This window comes from Grus americana, chromosome 17 (genome assembly GCF_028858705.1).
Source record: "Grus americana isolate bGruAme1 chromosome 17, bGruAme1.mat, whole genome shotgun sequence".
NCBI classification, from domain to species: Eukaryota; Metazoa; Chordata; class Aves; order Gruiformes; family Gruidae; genus Grus; species Grus americana.
This window is the reverse complement of record NC_072868.1, coordinates 8542695-8559498: the sequence shown is the minus strand read 5'-3', so window position 1 is coordinate 8559498 and position 16804 is coordinate 8542695. Positions and strand designations below refer to the sequence as shown.

Below are 16804 nucleotides of genomic sequence, written 5' to 3'. Positions count from 1 at the left end.
CAGCCCCAGCGCTGCCCTGTGGAGTGGGCGAGCTCCCGCGGGCCCCGGCCGGCTTTGGGATGCCCTGGGCAGGCAGGGTCGGCCGTAACCCCCGCCGCGAGCGGGACTGCGCAGTGCCCACAGCGGGGCTGCGGGTTCCTGCCAGCAATCCCGCCGTGAGCCCTTCCAGCCGCCGCAGCAAATTAAAAGGCCGATTCATGTTGAGTGATCCCTGGGGAGGGGGGGGGGGGCGGCTGAGCGCCGGGATCGAAGCCTGGCACGGCTCGGCTCGGCTCCACTCACGCTGCCTCTCCCGCGCGGGACTGCCCGGTCTCGGCGCTGCCCAGCCCCGTCCTGCGCTCCTATCCCGGTGCCGCTCGTCCCTGGGCTGCGCTGTCCCGCGTGTCCCCGCGGCCGGGAGGTGTCACCCCCTCGGTGCCGCCGGGCAGGGACTGGCCGTGGCCCTGGCGGGGCGGGTGGGGGACGGGGTGGGCCTTTGCCCGGGACGGGCTGTGGTGCCCCTGCCTGCCTCTGCCTGCACACACCACAAATCCAGTGGCAGCTGCCGGGGAGAGGCTGCACCAGCCCCTCTGCGGCAAAATGGTCTCCGGCAGGAGCGGGGAGCGCATCGTCACCTGGGACCCCGCGGCCCTGGCACTTAACTCCTTCCAGCCTGCGGGGACAGGGGCGAGGCGGGTGCCCCCCCCGAGCCGTGTCCGCCGGAGCTGTGCTGCGTGCACGTCCCCCTGTCCCCACCTCCCGCCAGCCCGGGGCCCCTTCCCGGTGCCGGTCCTCCCGGCCGCACCACCAAGCGAGGGGCTCCTGTGCCCCGGGCCGGCCCTGGCAGCCTGGGCGATGCCAGCACCGGGCCGCGGTGCCTGCGGTGCCGGAGAGGGGCGGTGCCCCGGGCCGGGGGGTGGATGGACTGCGAGGTTTGGGTGCTGTTGTGGTGCCGGTGGGTTGGAGCCCGGGCACCCTGGGGTGCTGCTCGCGTCTGTCATGTGGAGCCGGGCAGTGCCGGTCCCGTGGGGTCGGAGCGGGCTGGGGCCAGGGGGCCCGGCCGCGCCGTCCGGTGGGTGCTGGTGGGCCGGGGCGCGGGGGCCGTGCGGGGCCGGAGTCCGGCCGCCTGCGCCGTTACATAAGAGCGGGAGCCGAGGCGGCCGTGGCTCGCCGTTGCCATGGAAACCAGCACGGTGATGTCGTCGGCCGGGTACCAGGCGATGAGGCGAGGCCCCCGCAGGCTCCGCTTTCCCTGTGGGGTCCCAGGGCCTCACCAGGCTGTGAGCATGTCCCCCCTGCCAGGCTGCCCCCACCCCTGTGCCCCCGAGGCACCTTCCGGGCCCGCTCTGTCCCGCGGGGGAAGGTGGGGTCCGGGCACCCCCCATCCTGCACCCTCGTGCCCATGAGCTGGGGATGGGCCTTGCCGTTGTCCTGGAGGGCGTCTCTGTTGGTGTGGTGGACATCTCACATCCGTGCAGTCCCCGGAACTGGTGTGGGTGGGAGCAGTGGTGAGCAGGTGGGTGGCCCATGCCACTGCTGTTATCTAACGAGCGGTGAGTGCAGCACTTTAGACCAAACCTGGGGCAAGGAGAACATTGGGTCCTGGCTGAGAACCCCAACACACACACCCTTCGGTGGGGGACATGGGGCAGGGCACGTGCCAGTAATGCAGCACGTGGCACTGGGCATGCGTCCAGGGTGGCTCCGGAGTGAGGCCGGATGGACCCATGGGCCGGGGTGTTCTGGTGCTGCCGCCACGTCCATTCCTGCCCAGGAGGAGCCTGTGGGCTCTGCCCTGCAGTTTGGCTGTGCCATCAGGGACACTGCCGCCTCGCTGCGCCATGCTGGAGGAGCCCAGGGACCGGCAGGAGGCGGGGGGCCAGGCCGTGGGTCAGCATCACCTGTGGCGCTTGGGGCTTCACCTCCTGGTCAGCCAGGAGCGCCGCGTCTGCCGGGGAAATTGCAGATGGTGAATCACCACTGCACGCAGGCAAACCGACTCCCAGGATCCCGAATATGAGTCAACTGGCAGGAGGCAGGCGGTCTTCAAAGGACCGGGCTGCTCCAAACGGTCGCAAGGTCTGTCCCAGGGCTGCCGTGGTGTGTGGGTGGCTGCACCGCCCTGGCCCATGGGTGGCCCCTGCAATGTCCCTGTGTCCCTGGGCACTCCTGGGCTCTGCAGCTCAAGGCTGGCGGAGGGGACAGCTGTCACACTGGGCCCAAAGTGTGGAGTAGGTTTGTAACCCTGCCTGTGCAAGTAGCCTGCCCAGCGGTGCTGCTGCCACCGGAGTGTGATTGTCCTGGCTGCAGGGCCATGGTGTGGGGATGGGTGCATGGCGGGGAGCCCCTCTCCTCCTGCCCAGGGCCAGGCCCAGGCCCAGCTGCCCATGTTTCCCTGTGCTGCAGGGGCCATTGCCTGCCAAGCCGCTCTGCCCAGCACCATGTCCTTTGGCTCCCTGGCCCCGCATGGCCCCTGCCCCCCTCCCCTCTGGGCCTCAGCTCAGGGCTGCGCTGCTCCGGCAGCACTGTTCTTGCTGCCGCTCCATTTCCAACCTGATTTATTTCTGCTGCTCTGCAGCTCGGCTGTTTTCCTTGCTATTAAGCCGACTCTGGGTTTCTTCTGCACGAGGTCATTAATGCAGCAAGCAGCCGTGGTCCTGTCCCAACAGCTCTGTGGGCTCTGTGCCACTGCGGGTGGCTCCGCTGCCCCGGGCAGAGCAGTAGCACCTGCCCTTGGCGGTGGCACCGCTGGACACCTCCCTGCCTTGTGGTGCAGCCAGCATGGCCGCGGCCCCTGCTCCTGTGTTGCATGTCAGGGAGCAGGACCAGACATCCGGCCGCTCATCGCACTCTCAGGCACCGCGCTGGGGCCATCCCCCTCTGTGGTGACGTGCTGAGCAGCCGGCTGGATCCTACCCCTTGAGACACAGAGCTGTGGGCAGCCCCAGCGCGCTCACCCGCGGGCGCCCCACACCGTGAGTTATTGCTGCCAGCCATCCCGCTGGGAGGGTTCCCCCTGGATCCACACCACTCACCTCACTGTGTGGATGCACTCCGGTGGGTCCGCGTGCTGGCCCAGCTGGACAGGGCAGCGCGTGGCTCCTGGGGACAGGCGGCCCTCGCCCGTGCATGGCGCGGGAGGTGATGCTGGCAGCTGGGACGCAGGGGCTGCTATCACCTGTCCTGGGATCTGGTGTGAACATGGTGCCCCCCCATCCCAGCAACCCTCCTGTGGGAGCTGGGGTGCAGCCGGGACCCCTCGCAGTGGCAGCCCCGCAGCGTGGATGCTGTCCTGGTACGGGCTGGGGCGGGGGCTGCCTGGCTGACCCAGTGGCATCTCTGCAGGCGATGGCAATCCCAAGGAGAGCAGCCCCTTCATCAACAGCACGGATCTGGAGAAGGGCAAAGAGTATGACGGCAAGAACATGGCCCTCTTTGAGGTAGGGCACCTGGGTGGCAGGGCAGGGAGGGTCCCTGGGGAGGGGGCGGAGCTGGGCAGCTGTCCCACGGCACCCCGACCTGCTCCCTGGCCACTGGGACACGCCGGAGCCCGAGGCCAGGGTCCCCCAGCTGCCACAGCCGTGCCCAGTGGGGCAGGTGGTGGGGTGGCATCTGGTGAAGTCCCCTGGTCCCGAGGCTGGCCAGGGTCCCAAGTGACTGTCCTCATGGCTCGGGGCTCTGCTCTCTGCAGGAGGAGATGGACACCAGCCCTATGGTCTCGTCCCTGCTGAGTGGGCTGGCCAACTACACCAACCTGCCGCAGGGCAGCCGGGAGCACGAGGAGGCTGAGAACAACGATGGGGGCAAGAAGAAGCCAGTGCAGGTGAGGGACGCAGCCCCTTCTCCTGACCCCTGCCTGTGCAGTGCCGGGCCATGGGCTACCCCGGGGACAGCCGGCTCCCTTGGCCCCTGCCGGGGGGGTGGTTTCACCAGGGGTCCCTGGCTGCGTTGCAGGAGGAGCAGGACCCCTCGCTCCTCTGCCAGCCCGGCTCGTGAGCCCTGATGGCTGCCCGCTCCCTTGGCAGGCCCCGCGGATGGGCACCTTCATGGGCGTCTACCTGCCCTGCCTCCAGAACATCTTTGGGGTCATTCTCTTCCTGCGCCTCACCTGGGTGGTGGGGATCGCCGGCATCATGGAATCCTTCTGCATGGTCTTCCTCTGCTGCTCCTGTGTGAGTGATGGAGACGGCTGGGCCCCTGCTGGCCTTGTCTGGGGTCTGGGGGTCACCAGCCAGGCTGGCTGGGCTGTGGAGAGGTGCACTGGCTGCTGGCCCACCCTGCCCTGCCCCTGGCCCTGCCCCTGCCCCACTTACAGCAAGGAGAAGCCTCCGGATTCCCAAAGGAATCAGCAGCAGCACAGTGCTCAAATGGTGACCCAGATTGTAGCTGCCATGTGGGGAAGATGTGGCGGGGGGTCCCCTGCTCTGGCCCTGCACGCCGTGTTGCAGTGAGCCATCCTACCAGGGCAGTGACCCCAAGGCAGAGGCTGGGGTGGCTGAATATGGGCAGTGTCCTTGGCAGCCTGAGGACCCCCCCGTCCCTCACGGCGCTGCCGGTCCCTCCAAGGGGCTCAGCCCCCCAGCTGCGCTGCTGGCCAGCAACTCTGCCTGCCCATCCATCCATCCATCCATCCGGCTCTCCCCCAGGAATCCTGGCCCTGTGGCACATCTCAGTGTGGCCCCAGGGAACCCCATGTCCCAGCATGGTCCCAGCTGTCCCTTCCTGCTCCCTGTCCCTCTCCCCCAGCAAGGAGGGAGCTCTGCCGGGTGCTGACAATGTGTTTCTTCCTGCAGACAATGCTGACAGCCATTTCGATGAGTGCAATCGCCACCAACGGCGTGGTGCCAGGTAGAGCCGAGCCCATGTCTGTATGTGTGCCAGGGGCAAGGGGAGCTGGCTGCCTGCCGCGTCGAGCGCCTGCGGGGATCCCTGTGCCCCAGAAGGGCTGGGCCAAGTGTGGCAAAGGGCTTTTCCCAGAGAGCATCCCCCTGTGGCTGTCCCGCTCCCTGGGCCATGCTGGCCGAGCTCTGTGGCTGCTCTGTGCCACGCATGGGAGGGCAGACATCTCTGCCAGCCGCTCCCCGGCCTTCTGCCACCAGCCTGCGTGGGTTCCCCATGGCCCAGGGGTAGCACGGAGCAGGAGCCGTCACCCGTCCCCAGAGCCGTGAGGTGCAGATGGCAGCAAGAGCCGCCAGCCGCGGCTCCTCCCTCTGCCAGACTGGCGAGCCCGCGGGGGAGCCAGGGAGACATGCCGGCAGGAGGATGGGGAGCCGGGCGTGCCGGGCACTCTGGGCTGGGCGGTGGGGTGGCCTCTCCCACCGGTCTCCCCAAGCTGCGTCAGACGCGAGGACATAGCTGTGTGCGGACTCTGCCCCTGGGGAGGCACTGGCAGGGTCTGGCTGTGTGGGTGCCCCTGGGCTGCTCCCCCAGAGTGTGCCCAGCTCTGCAGAGCCCTGGGGAACTGGGAGTGGGTGAGCTGCACCAGCCCAACTAGTCCGCTGAGCTGGGCATGGCACTGACAGCCCCAGCACAGGGTGTGATTAAAGCTATTTATCATCCTGCTGCCGCAGTGGGACCATCGATCCCGGCAGCCTGGCTTTAAGGGCTCCTCTGGGAGGACGGAGCAGGGCATGGCCCATGTCCCTGGGGCTCCAGCACCTGTTCTGGCATCCCAGGAACACATCTCCCTGTGGCCATCGCACCTGGCTGCTGGGCTTCTGGGGAATGGCTCTGCCAGTGTGGTTGCTTCTGCTGCTCCAGGGCCCTGAGGACTGCATCCTGCTCTGTGATGGAGCGGGGTCCAGGGCTGCCCTGGCTCCATCCTGCCCTCCAGGATGCCTGGCAGGGCTGGGGGTGCTGCTGGGGTCTGGCTGGGACCTACCTTTGCTCTCTCCGGCAGCGGGTGGCTCCTACTACATGATCTCGCGCTCCCTGGGACCTGAGTTTGGTGGGGCTGTGGGGCTCTGCTTCTACCTGGGCACCACCTTTGCCGGCGCCATGTACATTCTGGGCACCATCGAAATCCTGCTGGTACGTGCCTGGTCCTTCCCCCTGCGTGGTGCCAAGGGCTTAGGTCCTGGCAGGGCAGCTCTGCCCTCACTTGCCTGTGCTGCCCGCTCCTTGTAGCCTGTCAGGGAGCTGAGGCTTTGCAGTGGGGCCAAGGGACCCTTCCCCAGGGTCCCCTCCGCGGGGCTGTTAGCCAGGCAGTGATGCCATGACTCTCTCCCAGGCCTACATCTTCCCAGCCATGGCCATCTTCAAGGCAGAGGACGCCAGTGGAGAGGCAGCCGCAATGCTCAACAACATGCGTGTGTATGGCACCTGCGTGCTGACCTGCATGGCCACCGTCGTGTTTGTGGGGGTCAAGTACGTCAACAAGTTTGCCCTGGTCTTCCTGGGCTGTGTCATCCTCTCCATCCTCGCCATCTACGCCGGTGTCATCAAGTCGGCCTTTGACCCACCAAGCTTCCCGTGAGTATGGCGTCCCGCGGGGCTCTGGTGGGACTGAGGCGTGCAGGCGAACGGCTGAGTGTCTGCTCCCCCCAGGATCTGCCTCCTGGGCAACCGGACCCTCTCGCGCCATGGCTTCGACCTCTGCACCAAGATGGTGGTGGAGGGGAACGAGACGGTGGGCTCCAAGCTCTGGGAGCTCTTCTGCACCTCCCGCTTCCTCAATGCCACCTGTGATGAGTACTTCACCATGAACAACGTGACCGAGATCGAGGGCATCCCCGGCGCGGCCAGCGGCCTCATCCAAGGTGGGCACGGCACAGGGACGGAGGCACAGGGACAGGCATGGGGATGGAGAAGCGGGGACGGAGGTGTGGGGATGTGGGCAGGGCACAGAGGTGCAGGACAAGCCCCAGGGGAGCAGTGGTGTGGCAGTGGCCATGCCTGCCAGGCAGCTCTGCTGGCAGGGCCGGTGGAGGGGCCAGTGCTGTGGGGGGCTGTCGTGCACGCAGGCAGCCGGCCTCGCGGGCATGCCAGGCAGGTGTTGTGGGGGCAGGTGGGCAGTGCCAGGTCCAGGTGAGGGGGTGCATGGGCAATCCCTGCTGTGGGCTGCTCTGCCCCTCGAGCACAGCGAGCCGTGCTCACACCGTGCCAGGCAGCGGGACGGACTCCTGCACCGCGTGACCGAGCTGGGCACTGTGGCTGCCCACATGTGGTCTGTGCCAGCCAGACCACAGTGGGATGGATCCAAAGGATGCCCGAAGTCTGGGGAGGAATAAATCCTCCCTCTGCTTCCTCTTGGCCTTGAGAAAGGCTGGTATCGATCTGAGGTTTCATGAGAAGCGATCGCCCCTTGGGGGCACTTTGCTGCTGCGGCCACAGATGCACTGGTAGAGTGGCCAGGGCCGCAGGAAAACTCTTGAATTTGTTGGGAGGAGCCACTTTTGACCTGTTTTTCTGGAGCTGATGGTACGTTTGCCAGGTGCTCACACTCCGCAGTGGGCATCAGAGGCTGATGCTCAGTGCCACACTCAGAGGGCATTTGCAGACCCCTGCTCCACGGGGCCGTGCCAGCAGGACCTGCTCTGGGCACTCCCGTGCCAGGGTGCATGTCAGGGCTCAGGAGTGCAGTACCCTGTTGGGCTTCCCTGCCTGTGGAGCTGTGAGCAGGATCAGCCCTGCCCTGGTGCAGCAGCCGGGCCGGGTGCTCCTGCGGTGCTAGGCTGGGTGTCGGGGCAGCGGCTGTGCAGCACGCCAGGTGCACGCAGTGAGCTCACAGCGGCTCCGTCTCCGGTAGGTCCTTTGGAGCAGGGCAGGAGCTGGGACACCTGGGCACAGCTGGCACTTGCCATGGGGCAGCCCCAGCTGTGTCTCTGGTGGGCACCAAGGCTGAGACAGTGCTGGGGCAGCTGTGGGGCCACTCCAGCCCGTTCCTACCATGGTGGCTGCATGCACCCAGCTGCAGGAGCTTGGGCTTTGCTAAGTGTGTGGTGCTTGGGAGTGGGAGCTGCCAGCCCTGTCCGGCACCTGAGAGTGGTCAGGGGAGGTCACACAGCTGGGGAGGGGTGCTCAGTGCTGGGTGCTGAGGACTGGCCCCCTGGGGGCCCCTTTGGACATGCTTAGCAGCCCCTTTGCAATGTCGTGCCGAGGGCTGTCCGCCTCTCCCTGCCTGCCCGGGGCACTGGCTGCTCTCTGCTGCTCCAGTTTCTCACCACAATCTGTGGCCAAGGCAGCACGCGGAGGGACACTAAGCCTGTTACATCAGCCCCGCACTCATAATCCCATCAAAAACATTATCAAGTTACTTTGACACGATCCACTTTCCTTAAACCTGTGTTGATCAGCATTAATTATATTACCTTCTTAATTATTTGCTACTGCAATCCCATGTCAGCTGCTCCAGTATCTTGCAGGGACAACGCCAGCAGCAGGACACACCTGCTCTGGTCACCCACCTGCACTGCCAGGCCTGTCCCCAGGCCGGGTGTTTCGGCACATCTGTGACAGGCTGGGGATGCCACATCCCTTGCCTGCCGGATGCCAGCAGCCCCAGCTGCCAGCTGTGCCAGCTGTGCCAGCTGCTTAGCAAGGCCGGGGGCGGCAGCGCTGGACACCCCTGTGCTCCGTCCCTTTGGGCTGCGGGGCAGGAGGGTGCTGTGCCGGGCGCAGGCGGTTCTCCAGCATCTCCTCACGCCAGCGGCGCTGCCCGGCCTCCTTGCAGAGAACCTCTGGAGCTCGTACCTGACCAAGGGCGTGATCGTGGAGAAGCGGGGGCTGCCCTCCGTGAGCCCCCCCGACACCCCGGTGGACATGGACCAGCCCTACGTCTTCAGCGACATGACCTCCTACTTCACCCTGCTCGTCGGCATTTACTTCCCCTCGGTCACAGGTGGGAGCTGCCGTCGCCGGTCCCGCTCACGTGCCGCGGGGCACCGGCGGGCGCACGTGCCGCCGGGCGTGCTCCCGCGGAGCCCCACGTGCACCCGCTGCCGGTGCTGCGGGGGGGGGGGGGGGGGGGGGGCAGCGGCGCGGGGGTGGATCACAGCCTGCGCCTCCCACGCAGCCGCCCGCGCTCCAGATCTGACGGTGCCGCTCGGCGCCGCGCTGACGTCCCGCGGCTCCGGTATTTATAGCTGCCCGGGGGCGGAGGAGCCCCCCCCGCCCCAGTCCCGCTGCAGAGCCGCCGCGGGGCACGGCCGCCGGGTCCCGCCTGCAGCTCTGCCGGTACCCCGGAGCCGGTGGGACCCCAGGGCTGTCCCAGGCACGGTGATCACTGGCGGGGTCCGGCACCGGACAGGTCCTGCGACGCCGCTTGGCACGCGGACCCCGGCACCCTCCCACCCGGGTCCCGGTTTTTGCGTGGTGCGTGTGCCCGCAGTGGTGCGGGCTGGCTGCGGGGTCCTGTTCCGCCGGGCGCGGTAGGACGGCAGTGCCCGACCTGCCATGTCCCAGCCTGGCCTCCCGCCTTCCCAGAGCGGTGCCGAGGCCAGAGTCTGTCCCTGTCGCTGCTGCAGTCACCGTCCCTGCTTGAGCTAATTAAGGGCTAATGAGACTTAAGAGCGTTTTGAGCCTAATCCTTAAGTGGCTTCAGACTGCGGCTCGGGGTGGTGGTGGGGGAAGTGCTGGGGGGATGCAGGGAGCAGGCTGGGTGCTGTGTGCCCGCTCCCTGTCCTGGCACGCCGCTGAGCCGGTGCCCTGCTGCGCCTGGAGCTCGCATGGTGCCCGGCGTGAGCTGTCCTGGGACCGGAGAGGGCTGCGTCTCTGCCCACCGTGGCACTGTCCCCTCTTTCCCCAGGCATCATGGCTGGCTCCAACCGCTCTGGAGACCTGCGGGATGCCCAGAAGTCCATCCCCACGGGCACCATCCTGGCCATCGCCACCACCTCTGCGGTCTGTATCCTTCAGGGCTCACCTGGGCCATGGGGCTAAGGGTGGGTGGGTTTGCTGTGTGGGACGGACCTGCTCGGGTGCCCCACCGGGTGGGGCTGGGGGTCCTGGTGTCCCCCTGGCAAGGAGCGGGTGGGACTCTGCGTCCTCCTGGCTCTCCTTGACTGCCTGGCAGATATCAGCTCCGTTGTCCTCTTCGGGGCGTGCATCGAGGGGGTCGTCCTGCGTGACAAGTGAGTGTCCTGGGGCCGTGCAGGTCGGCGTGGGGGAAGCCAGGCAGCCCTGAGGGGAGGTGGGGGCTTGGGAGGGCCCGCAGCTGGGACACACTGGGCAGATGGGGTGGCACGGAGGGCCCGCAGGGGTCCCGGGATGAGAGTGCTGGGGTGGGGGGGCTCTCGGGGGACCCGAGCTTGTAACAAACACTGGGGACTCGTGTGTGCCCTGACATCGCCCCCGCCAATGTTTTGCTGCACATCCGCAGTCCTTCCTCCCATTCCAGGGCTGCAGGCAGCGTGCTTGTTTGTCAACAGGCAGGGCTGCCTGCGCTGCCTGCCTATCTGGGGCAGCCCAGCTCGCTGCACGCAGCAGGTGACACTTCTGGGTCGCCAGCACCAACGCAAACAGGATCCGACCGCACGCAGCCTTACTCGGCCCCCTCCTGGCGCAGGGGATGGGAAGCCCCCAGCCCACACCTTCCCCTTGCCCCCCCAGGGCCACGGGTGGGGGGCGGGGATGGACCCCAGCTACCTGAGACCCCCCACTTCCTTGCTCGCCCCCCACGGAGGGTGGGGGCTGTCAGCAGCTGGTGCAGGGCCTGTCTTCTGTCCCATGTCTCCCCTCCCCAGCGGGGTCCCTCAGTGGCTGACCTGCCCGAGGGGCTGGGTTGTGCTGTCGTGGTGGTGCTGGCGCTCTCGGGGCTTGGCCACGGGACAGAACCGTGGGTGATGCTGGTGCCCTGCAGGTTTGGTGAAGCTGTCAACGGGAACCTGGTGGTTGGCACCCTGGCGTGGCCATCCCCATGGGTCATTGTCATCGGCTCCTTCTTCTCCACGTGTGGGGCCGGGCTGCAGAGTCTCACCGGAGCCCCTCGCCTCCTGCAAGCCATCTCCAGGGATGGGATCGTGCCCTTCCTCAGGGTAGGCACCCCCCGAGCCCAGCACTGCTGGCCCTGAGCACCCTGTACCGCCTCCTCCCGGCACTGCCACCCGCCGCAGCCGCACAGCTGCCCTGTCCTCGTCCCGCCGGCACCAGCCGGGCCGCTGTGGTGGTTTTGGCCACAGTGTCGGTGGGAGGAGAGTGCTGGGAAAGGTCAGGATCCCCTCCCCCCCCTCTGCCGTGCCGCTTCATATTTTATCTGCTCTCTGAAGACGTGTTCTCACAACCTCATCGCTCCAAATCCAACCCGACAGCTCCCCCCAGGGAAGAGCAGGCTAATTTTATCCTCCCTCCTTCACCCTGCCAGCCCCAGCCAGAGCTCTTGCTCGTTTGCGCTGCCTGCACCCTCTAATGCGTCCGGACACGCGCCCCCGGCCCCCTCCTTCACACCCGCACTCCATGCTGGCTGTAGCCAGGCTGAGCTGGGCTCATCCCTGGGTGGGTGTCCCAGGGGGACAGGGGCTGCTCTGGATGCAGGGAGAGCCACGGAGTCTGCTGGGAACAGGGCTGTACCGGCAGCGGGAGCCAGTCCTGCCGGCCCTGGAACCACTCCCCCAGCGGGACCCGGCTCGGGATGTGTGCCAGCCATCTCACGGCGGTGCTCGCGTGGCCCCAGCATACCCAGTCCCTGCCTCCAGCCAGGGCCAGGTGGATGGGAGGGTCCAGCCCCATCAGGTTGTGCCAAGGAACCTCACCCAGGGCCACGCAGCGCCGGCATCTCAGAGCCCTGACGCACCGCTCTCCCCCTTTGCTCCCAGGTCTTCGGCCACGGCAAAGCCAACGGGGAGCCGACGTGGGCCCTGCTGCTCACGGCCTGCATCTGTGAGATCGGGATCCTGATCGCTTCCCTGGACGAGGTGGCTCCCATCCTCTCCATGTAGGCAGCATGCTCTGTCCACCCGCATCTTCACGAGCAGCAGATGGGCCCGTGCCCCCTCGCCCCGGCCAGGCGGGTGGCGCGTGTGGGTCTCTGCTCCTCGGGGGGGGACACCCCCACCACCGTGGCCCCCGCCTGGGAAGAGGGGAGCCCCACAGGGAGCCCAGGGACCCTCCTCAGCCAGCATGGCCTGGTTGCTCCACAGCCCTGGCTCCCCTGTCTGTTGGCAGGGCCCGCTCCAGCACTGGCCACCCCGGGGCTGGGAGGTGCGGCGGGGCCTGGCTGCGGCCCCGGTCTGGCCCGGTGCGCCCCGCTCAGCCTTGTGCTCTCCCCTGCAGGTTTTTCCTCATGTGCTACATGTTTGTCAACCTGGCGTGTGCTGTGCAGACACTGTTGCGGACACCCAATTGGCGCCCCCGCTTTCGCTACTACCACTGGTGAGCTGGGATGGGATGGGGTGGGACAGGAACAGATGGGATGGGGTGTCCTGCCACCCCCTGGGCCACCCCAGGTCAGGGACCCTGGCACCGCTGCTGGGGCATGCTGATGGCATGGTGCTCTCTGCAGGACCCTGTCCTTCCTGGGCATGAGCCTCTGCCTGGCGCTGATGTTCATCTGCTCCTGGTACTACGCACTGGTTGCCATGCTGATCGCTGGCCTCATCTACAAATACATCGAGTACCGCGGGTAAGCGTGGCCGCGGGGCCGCAGACCCTGCCCAGCACTGACAGCCACCCCTCGGTGTGGGCTGCTCCTTGTGGGATCTTCTGGGGTGCCGGTGCGGTGTTCCATGGCTGGAGCCGTGGGCATCCCTTATGTGCTGCTGGTTCCTGCAGGGCAGAGAAGGAGTGGGGTGACGGGATCCGGGGGCTGTCTCTGAGCGCAGCCCGCTACGCCCTGCTGCGGCTGGAGGAGGGTCCCCCACACACCAAGAACTGGAGGTGAGACCAGGCTGGGGCGGGGGGCATGGGGGGTTGGGGCAGGGGCCAGCCAGGGCACAGACACTAACTGCAGGACTGTCCTTCTAGGCCACAGCTGCTTGTCCTGGTCCGTGGTGATCAGGAGCAGAACGTGGTGCACCCACAGCTCCTGTCCTTCACGTCGCAGCTCAAGGCTGGTAAGGGCCTCACCATCGTGGCCTCCGTGCTGGAAGGGACCTTCCTGGACAACCACCCGCAGGCGCAGAGGGCAGAGGAGGTGAGAGCTTCCCGCACAGGGGCTGCTGACCGCGCCAGGCCAGGTCCTGCCAGCAGCGGGTGCCCATGTCCGTCCCTGGGAGCCCGGTGGTGTTTCTGCCGCACGGCCAGGGCTGGTGGCTCTGACTGGCCAGGAGAACACCGGGGTGGCACCGGGCAGAGCTTGGAGAGTCCATGCTTCACTGGTGCTCGGGGCACCGTGAGGACCTCCAGACCCCTGCCTCCCTCCCCAGACAACAGAGACACCAGCACCAGCTAGGCACTGGTCCCAGTCTTAGCCAGCTGCTGCAGGGCTTGGCACGGCACAGTGCGGCACGGCACCTGGCCAGGGGCTGCTGTACTGTTGGGCTGAGCAGCCCCTCAGTTGCCCCGTGGCCGCTGCAGCCCTGACCCTCCCCACGGCCCCTGCGGTCCCCACAGCACCCACGGCCCGGGTGCCAGGCAGGGTGGGAGCCGGGAGCCTTTCCCTGCCGGAGCGAGAGCCCTCCCTGCCCCCCCGCACCTCTGCACCAGCCGGGCGGCACATTAATGAGATTAAGCTGTCGGAAGCAAACAGTTTCTCTCCCATGCAGACATGTTATAATTTCTCTGAGTAAATAACTCTAATTGCTGCTCCGCCGCCCGTCAGAGCCCTGGCACGGGGACACCCTCTGCTCGGCACAGCGCAGAGCCGTGCGCCGGCTCTGCTCTCCGCCGGGCCTCACCCTTCCTGGCCCAGAGCCACCAGCCTGGCATGGGGCAGAGAGACCTGGGCACCCCGTGGGGACCTGCACCCCACACCGTGCACTCCTCACCCCACACCCAGTACCCCTCACCCTGCACCCCACCTGGCCAGAGTGCTGCTGCTGGGGCTGGCGGCCACAGTGCCTGTGGCAGGTGCCCGTCCCCGGGCTCTGTGGTCTCTGACCTCCCTCTCCCACCACCAGTCCATCCGCCGCCTGATGGAAGCAGAGAAGGTGAAGGGCTTTTGCCAGGTGGTGATCTCCTCCAACCTGCGGGACGGCATGTCCCACCTCATCCAGTCCAGCGGGCTGGGGGGGCTGCAGCACAACACGGTGCTGGTGGGCTGGCCACGCAGCTGGCGCCAGAAGGAGGACCACCAGACCTGGAGGAACTTCATTGGTAGGCACCGTGGAGGGTGGGTGCCACTGGGCTGGGGTGGGGCGGGGCTGTAAGACGCTGCGGCTGACGTGGCCCTTCCCCTCCCAGAGCTGGTGCGAGAGACCACGGCCGGGCACCTGGCCTTGCTGGTGGCCAAGAATGTTGCCATGTTCCCGGGCAACCAGGAGCGGTTCTCGGAGGGCCACATTGATGTCTGGTGGATCGTCCATGACGGGGGGATGCTCATGCTGTTGCCCTTCCTCCTGCGGCACCACAAGGTAGCTCTGGCCCCGTGGTGTGGGCGTGGGGCAGGGGGCTGGGGCCAGGGCCTTCCCCCCCCACCGCGCCATGCCCATGCTTCCTTTCCTCACAGGTCTGGCGCAAGTGCAAGATGCGTATCTTCACGGTGGCGCAGATGGATGACAACAGCATCCAGATGAAGAAGGACCTGACCACGTTCCTGTACCACCTGCGCATCACTGCAGAGGTGGAGGTGGTGGAGATGGTGAGTGCTGGGACGGGGGCACGTGCTGCAGTCTGAGATGCTGTGCATGGGAGAGCCAGGCAGACCCTGCCATGGGGGGACATAGCACCATGGGAGGACACAGCATCACAGGAACATGCAGCTCCACAGGGGGATGTAGTACCACCGGGATACTTAGGTCCACAGGGACACGCAGGGCCAGGCTGGGAGCAGTGGATGCAGCTCACCCTGCCCCATGGTTTCTTCTGTGTGTCCCCCACAGCATGAGAGCGACATCTCTGCCTACACCTACGAGAAGACGCTAGTGATGGAGCAGCGTTCCCAGATCCTCAAGCAAATGCACCTCACCAAGAATGAGCGGGAACGGGAGGTGAGGATGCAGGACGGCCTGGGTGGGTTCTGGCCCCCGTGGTGGCTGTGCCACTGGCTGAGCTGCCTCGCGGCTCTACGCACTCATCCTGCTGGGGAGCTGGGGCTGCAGGCTGGGGGCTGTCTGGCCAAACCTTCTTCTGCTCCGCTCCCCTGGCTGACCTTCTCCTGCACAGATCCAGAGCATCACAGACGAGTCCCGTGGCTCCATCCGGCGTAAGAATCCGGCCAACACGCGCCTGCGCCTGAGCGTCCCTGAGGAGCAGGTGGGCGACGGTGAGGAGAAGCCGGAGGAGGAGGTGAGGGGCTGCACCAGGACGGGGCCCGGGCAGGCAGCTGGCCCCGGCCCCTGCCCACCATCCCCCTCTCCTCTCTGCAGGTCCAGCTCATCCATGACAAAAACGCCACCACCTTCTCCAGCAGCTCCCAGTCCCCTGGCGACGAGGTGGAGACGGCCCCTGAGAAGGTGCATCTCACCTGGACCAAGGAGAAGTCTGTTGCGGAGAAGAACAAGAGCAAGAGCCCCGTCAGCCCTGAGGGCATCAAGGACTTCTTCAATATGAAGCCGTACGGCCCTGCATGCTGCCGCCCCATCCCACCCACACCCTGAGTCCCTGGCCATCCCTGCCCAGCCAAGCGGGTGCAGGCAGGGGCCGGCAGCACCGGCCAGGTCCTTGCTCTGAGGGGGGATTTCCAGCAGCCTGGATCCCCTGAGCTCGCCCCTGCGGAGGGACTGGGTGGGAGGTGGGGTGGGGGCTCCGTGTAGATGTGTGCAAGGGACAGGGCGTCTGGGCAGTGTGCGCTTTGGGGATTCAGGGTGCGCACCCGGCACTCACCTCCTCTCTTTCTCTCCCTCTCTCTCTCTCCACCCCCGGCCATGTCGTGCTCCTGGCAGGGAGTGGGAGAACCTGTAAGTCTGGGTTTGGCTGGGTGCTGGGTCCTGGGGAGGGGGAACTGGGCCGCTGCTCGCGGGGCAATGCACCCGGGGCCATCGGGGTTGCCCCCATGCGCGAGGGCGGCTTGGTGCACCGCAACAGCCGCTGCTGGCATGGTGCTAGACAGCTCACCCGGGCGGCGTGCGGGGGCCGTGGCTGCCAGCCCCTGCGCAGACTCTGCACATTGCACGCTGCCCGCACCGCGTGCTCCCTGTCTGCCCCGTTACGCTGCCGGCAGCTTCTGCAAGCCTGGGCTCGGGCACCCGTGGTGATTGTCACATCATCTGCTCCTGCTTGCTCCCATGTGGCTCGGCCCCAAGCAGCTGTGGTGTGCCACTGCCTGCGGTCACCGTGCATGGCCCTGCAACTCATGGCCGCTGGTGCACGCTCAGAGCCACCAGCTGCTGTGTGGGGCAAAGCTTACTGCGCCCTGAGCTCGTGCCACAGCCCAGCCCTGGACCCCTCTGGGGCAGGAGGACAGCCCACCCTGTGGTCCCTTTGGTCTGGTGTGGGGCTGGAGAGCAGCTGTGCCCATTTCTGTGCCCACACGTGCTCTTGCCCCCAGGAACCAGTCCAACGTGCGGAGGATGCACACGGCCGTGAAGCTCAACGAGGTGATCGTGAAGAAGTCCCAGGATGCCAAGCTGGTCCTGCTGAACATGCCGGGGCCTCCCCGCAACCGTAAAGGGGATGAGAACTGTATCCTTCCTGTGGGGCTGCTGCCTTGGCGCTGGTGCCAAGACCCCTCTCCGCAGGGGGGGCTGGGGACCAGGGGGCTGTGTCTTCCCCAAGGCTGGTGGAGCTTGCAGGTGAGTGTCGGGGCACAGGTCCAGCGCCTGAGCCCAGACCCTGTTGCGTGTCCCATCTCTGG

General features: G+C 66.9%; 1 protein-coding gene across 3 annotated transcripts in view; it reads left to right on the top strand.

The window, feature by feature from the left end:
* SLC12A5 (solute carrier family 12 member 5) overlaps positions 1-16804 on the top strand; it is a 33697-nt gene that overhangs the window by 11551 nt on the left and 5342 nt on the right. For all 3 annotated transcript variants that reach the window (XM_054845622.1, XM_054845621.1, XM_054845623.1), the window contains exons 2-25: positions 3325-3419; positions 3671-3802; positions 4005-4151; positions 4773-4827; positions 5879-6009; positions 6209-6450; positions 6526-6737; positions 8651-8818; positions 9725-9823; positions 9992-10049; positions 10778-10952; positions 11730-11848; positions 12187-12285; positions 12416-12535; positions 12685-12789; positions 12877-13045; positions 13971-14166; positions 14254-14423; positions 14519-14650; positions 14892-14999; positions 15175-15297; positions 15378-15565; positions 15894-15908; positions 16499-16632. In XM_054845622.1, the coding sequence (XP_054701597.1) occupies positions 3325-3419; positions 3671-3802; positions 4005-4151; positions 4773-4827; positions 5879-6009; positions 6209-6450; positions 6526-6737; positions 8651-8818; positions 9725-9823; positions 9992-10049; positions 10778-10952; positions 11730-11848; positions 12187-12285; positions 12416-12535; positions 12685-12789; positions 12877-13045; positions 13971-14166; positions 14254-14423; positions 14519-14650; positions 14892-14999; positions 15175-15297; positions 15378-15565; positions 15894-15908; positions 16499-16632 (3192 nt within the window). The remainder of the gene's footprint in view (positions 1-3324; positions 3420-3670; positions 3803-4004; positions 4152-4772; positions 4828-5878; positions 6010-6208; positions 6451-6525; positions 6738-8650; positions 8819-9724; positions 9824-9991; positions 10050-10777; positions 10953-11729; positions 11849-12186; positions 12286-12415; positions 12536-12684; positions 12790-12876; positions 13046-13970; positions 14167-14253; positions 14424-14518; positions 14651-14891; positions 15000-15174; positions 15298-15377; positions 15566-15893; positions 15909-16498; positions 16633-16804) is intronic.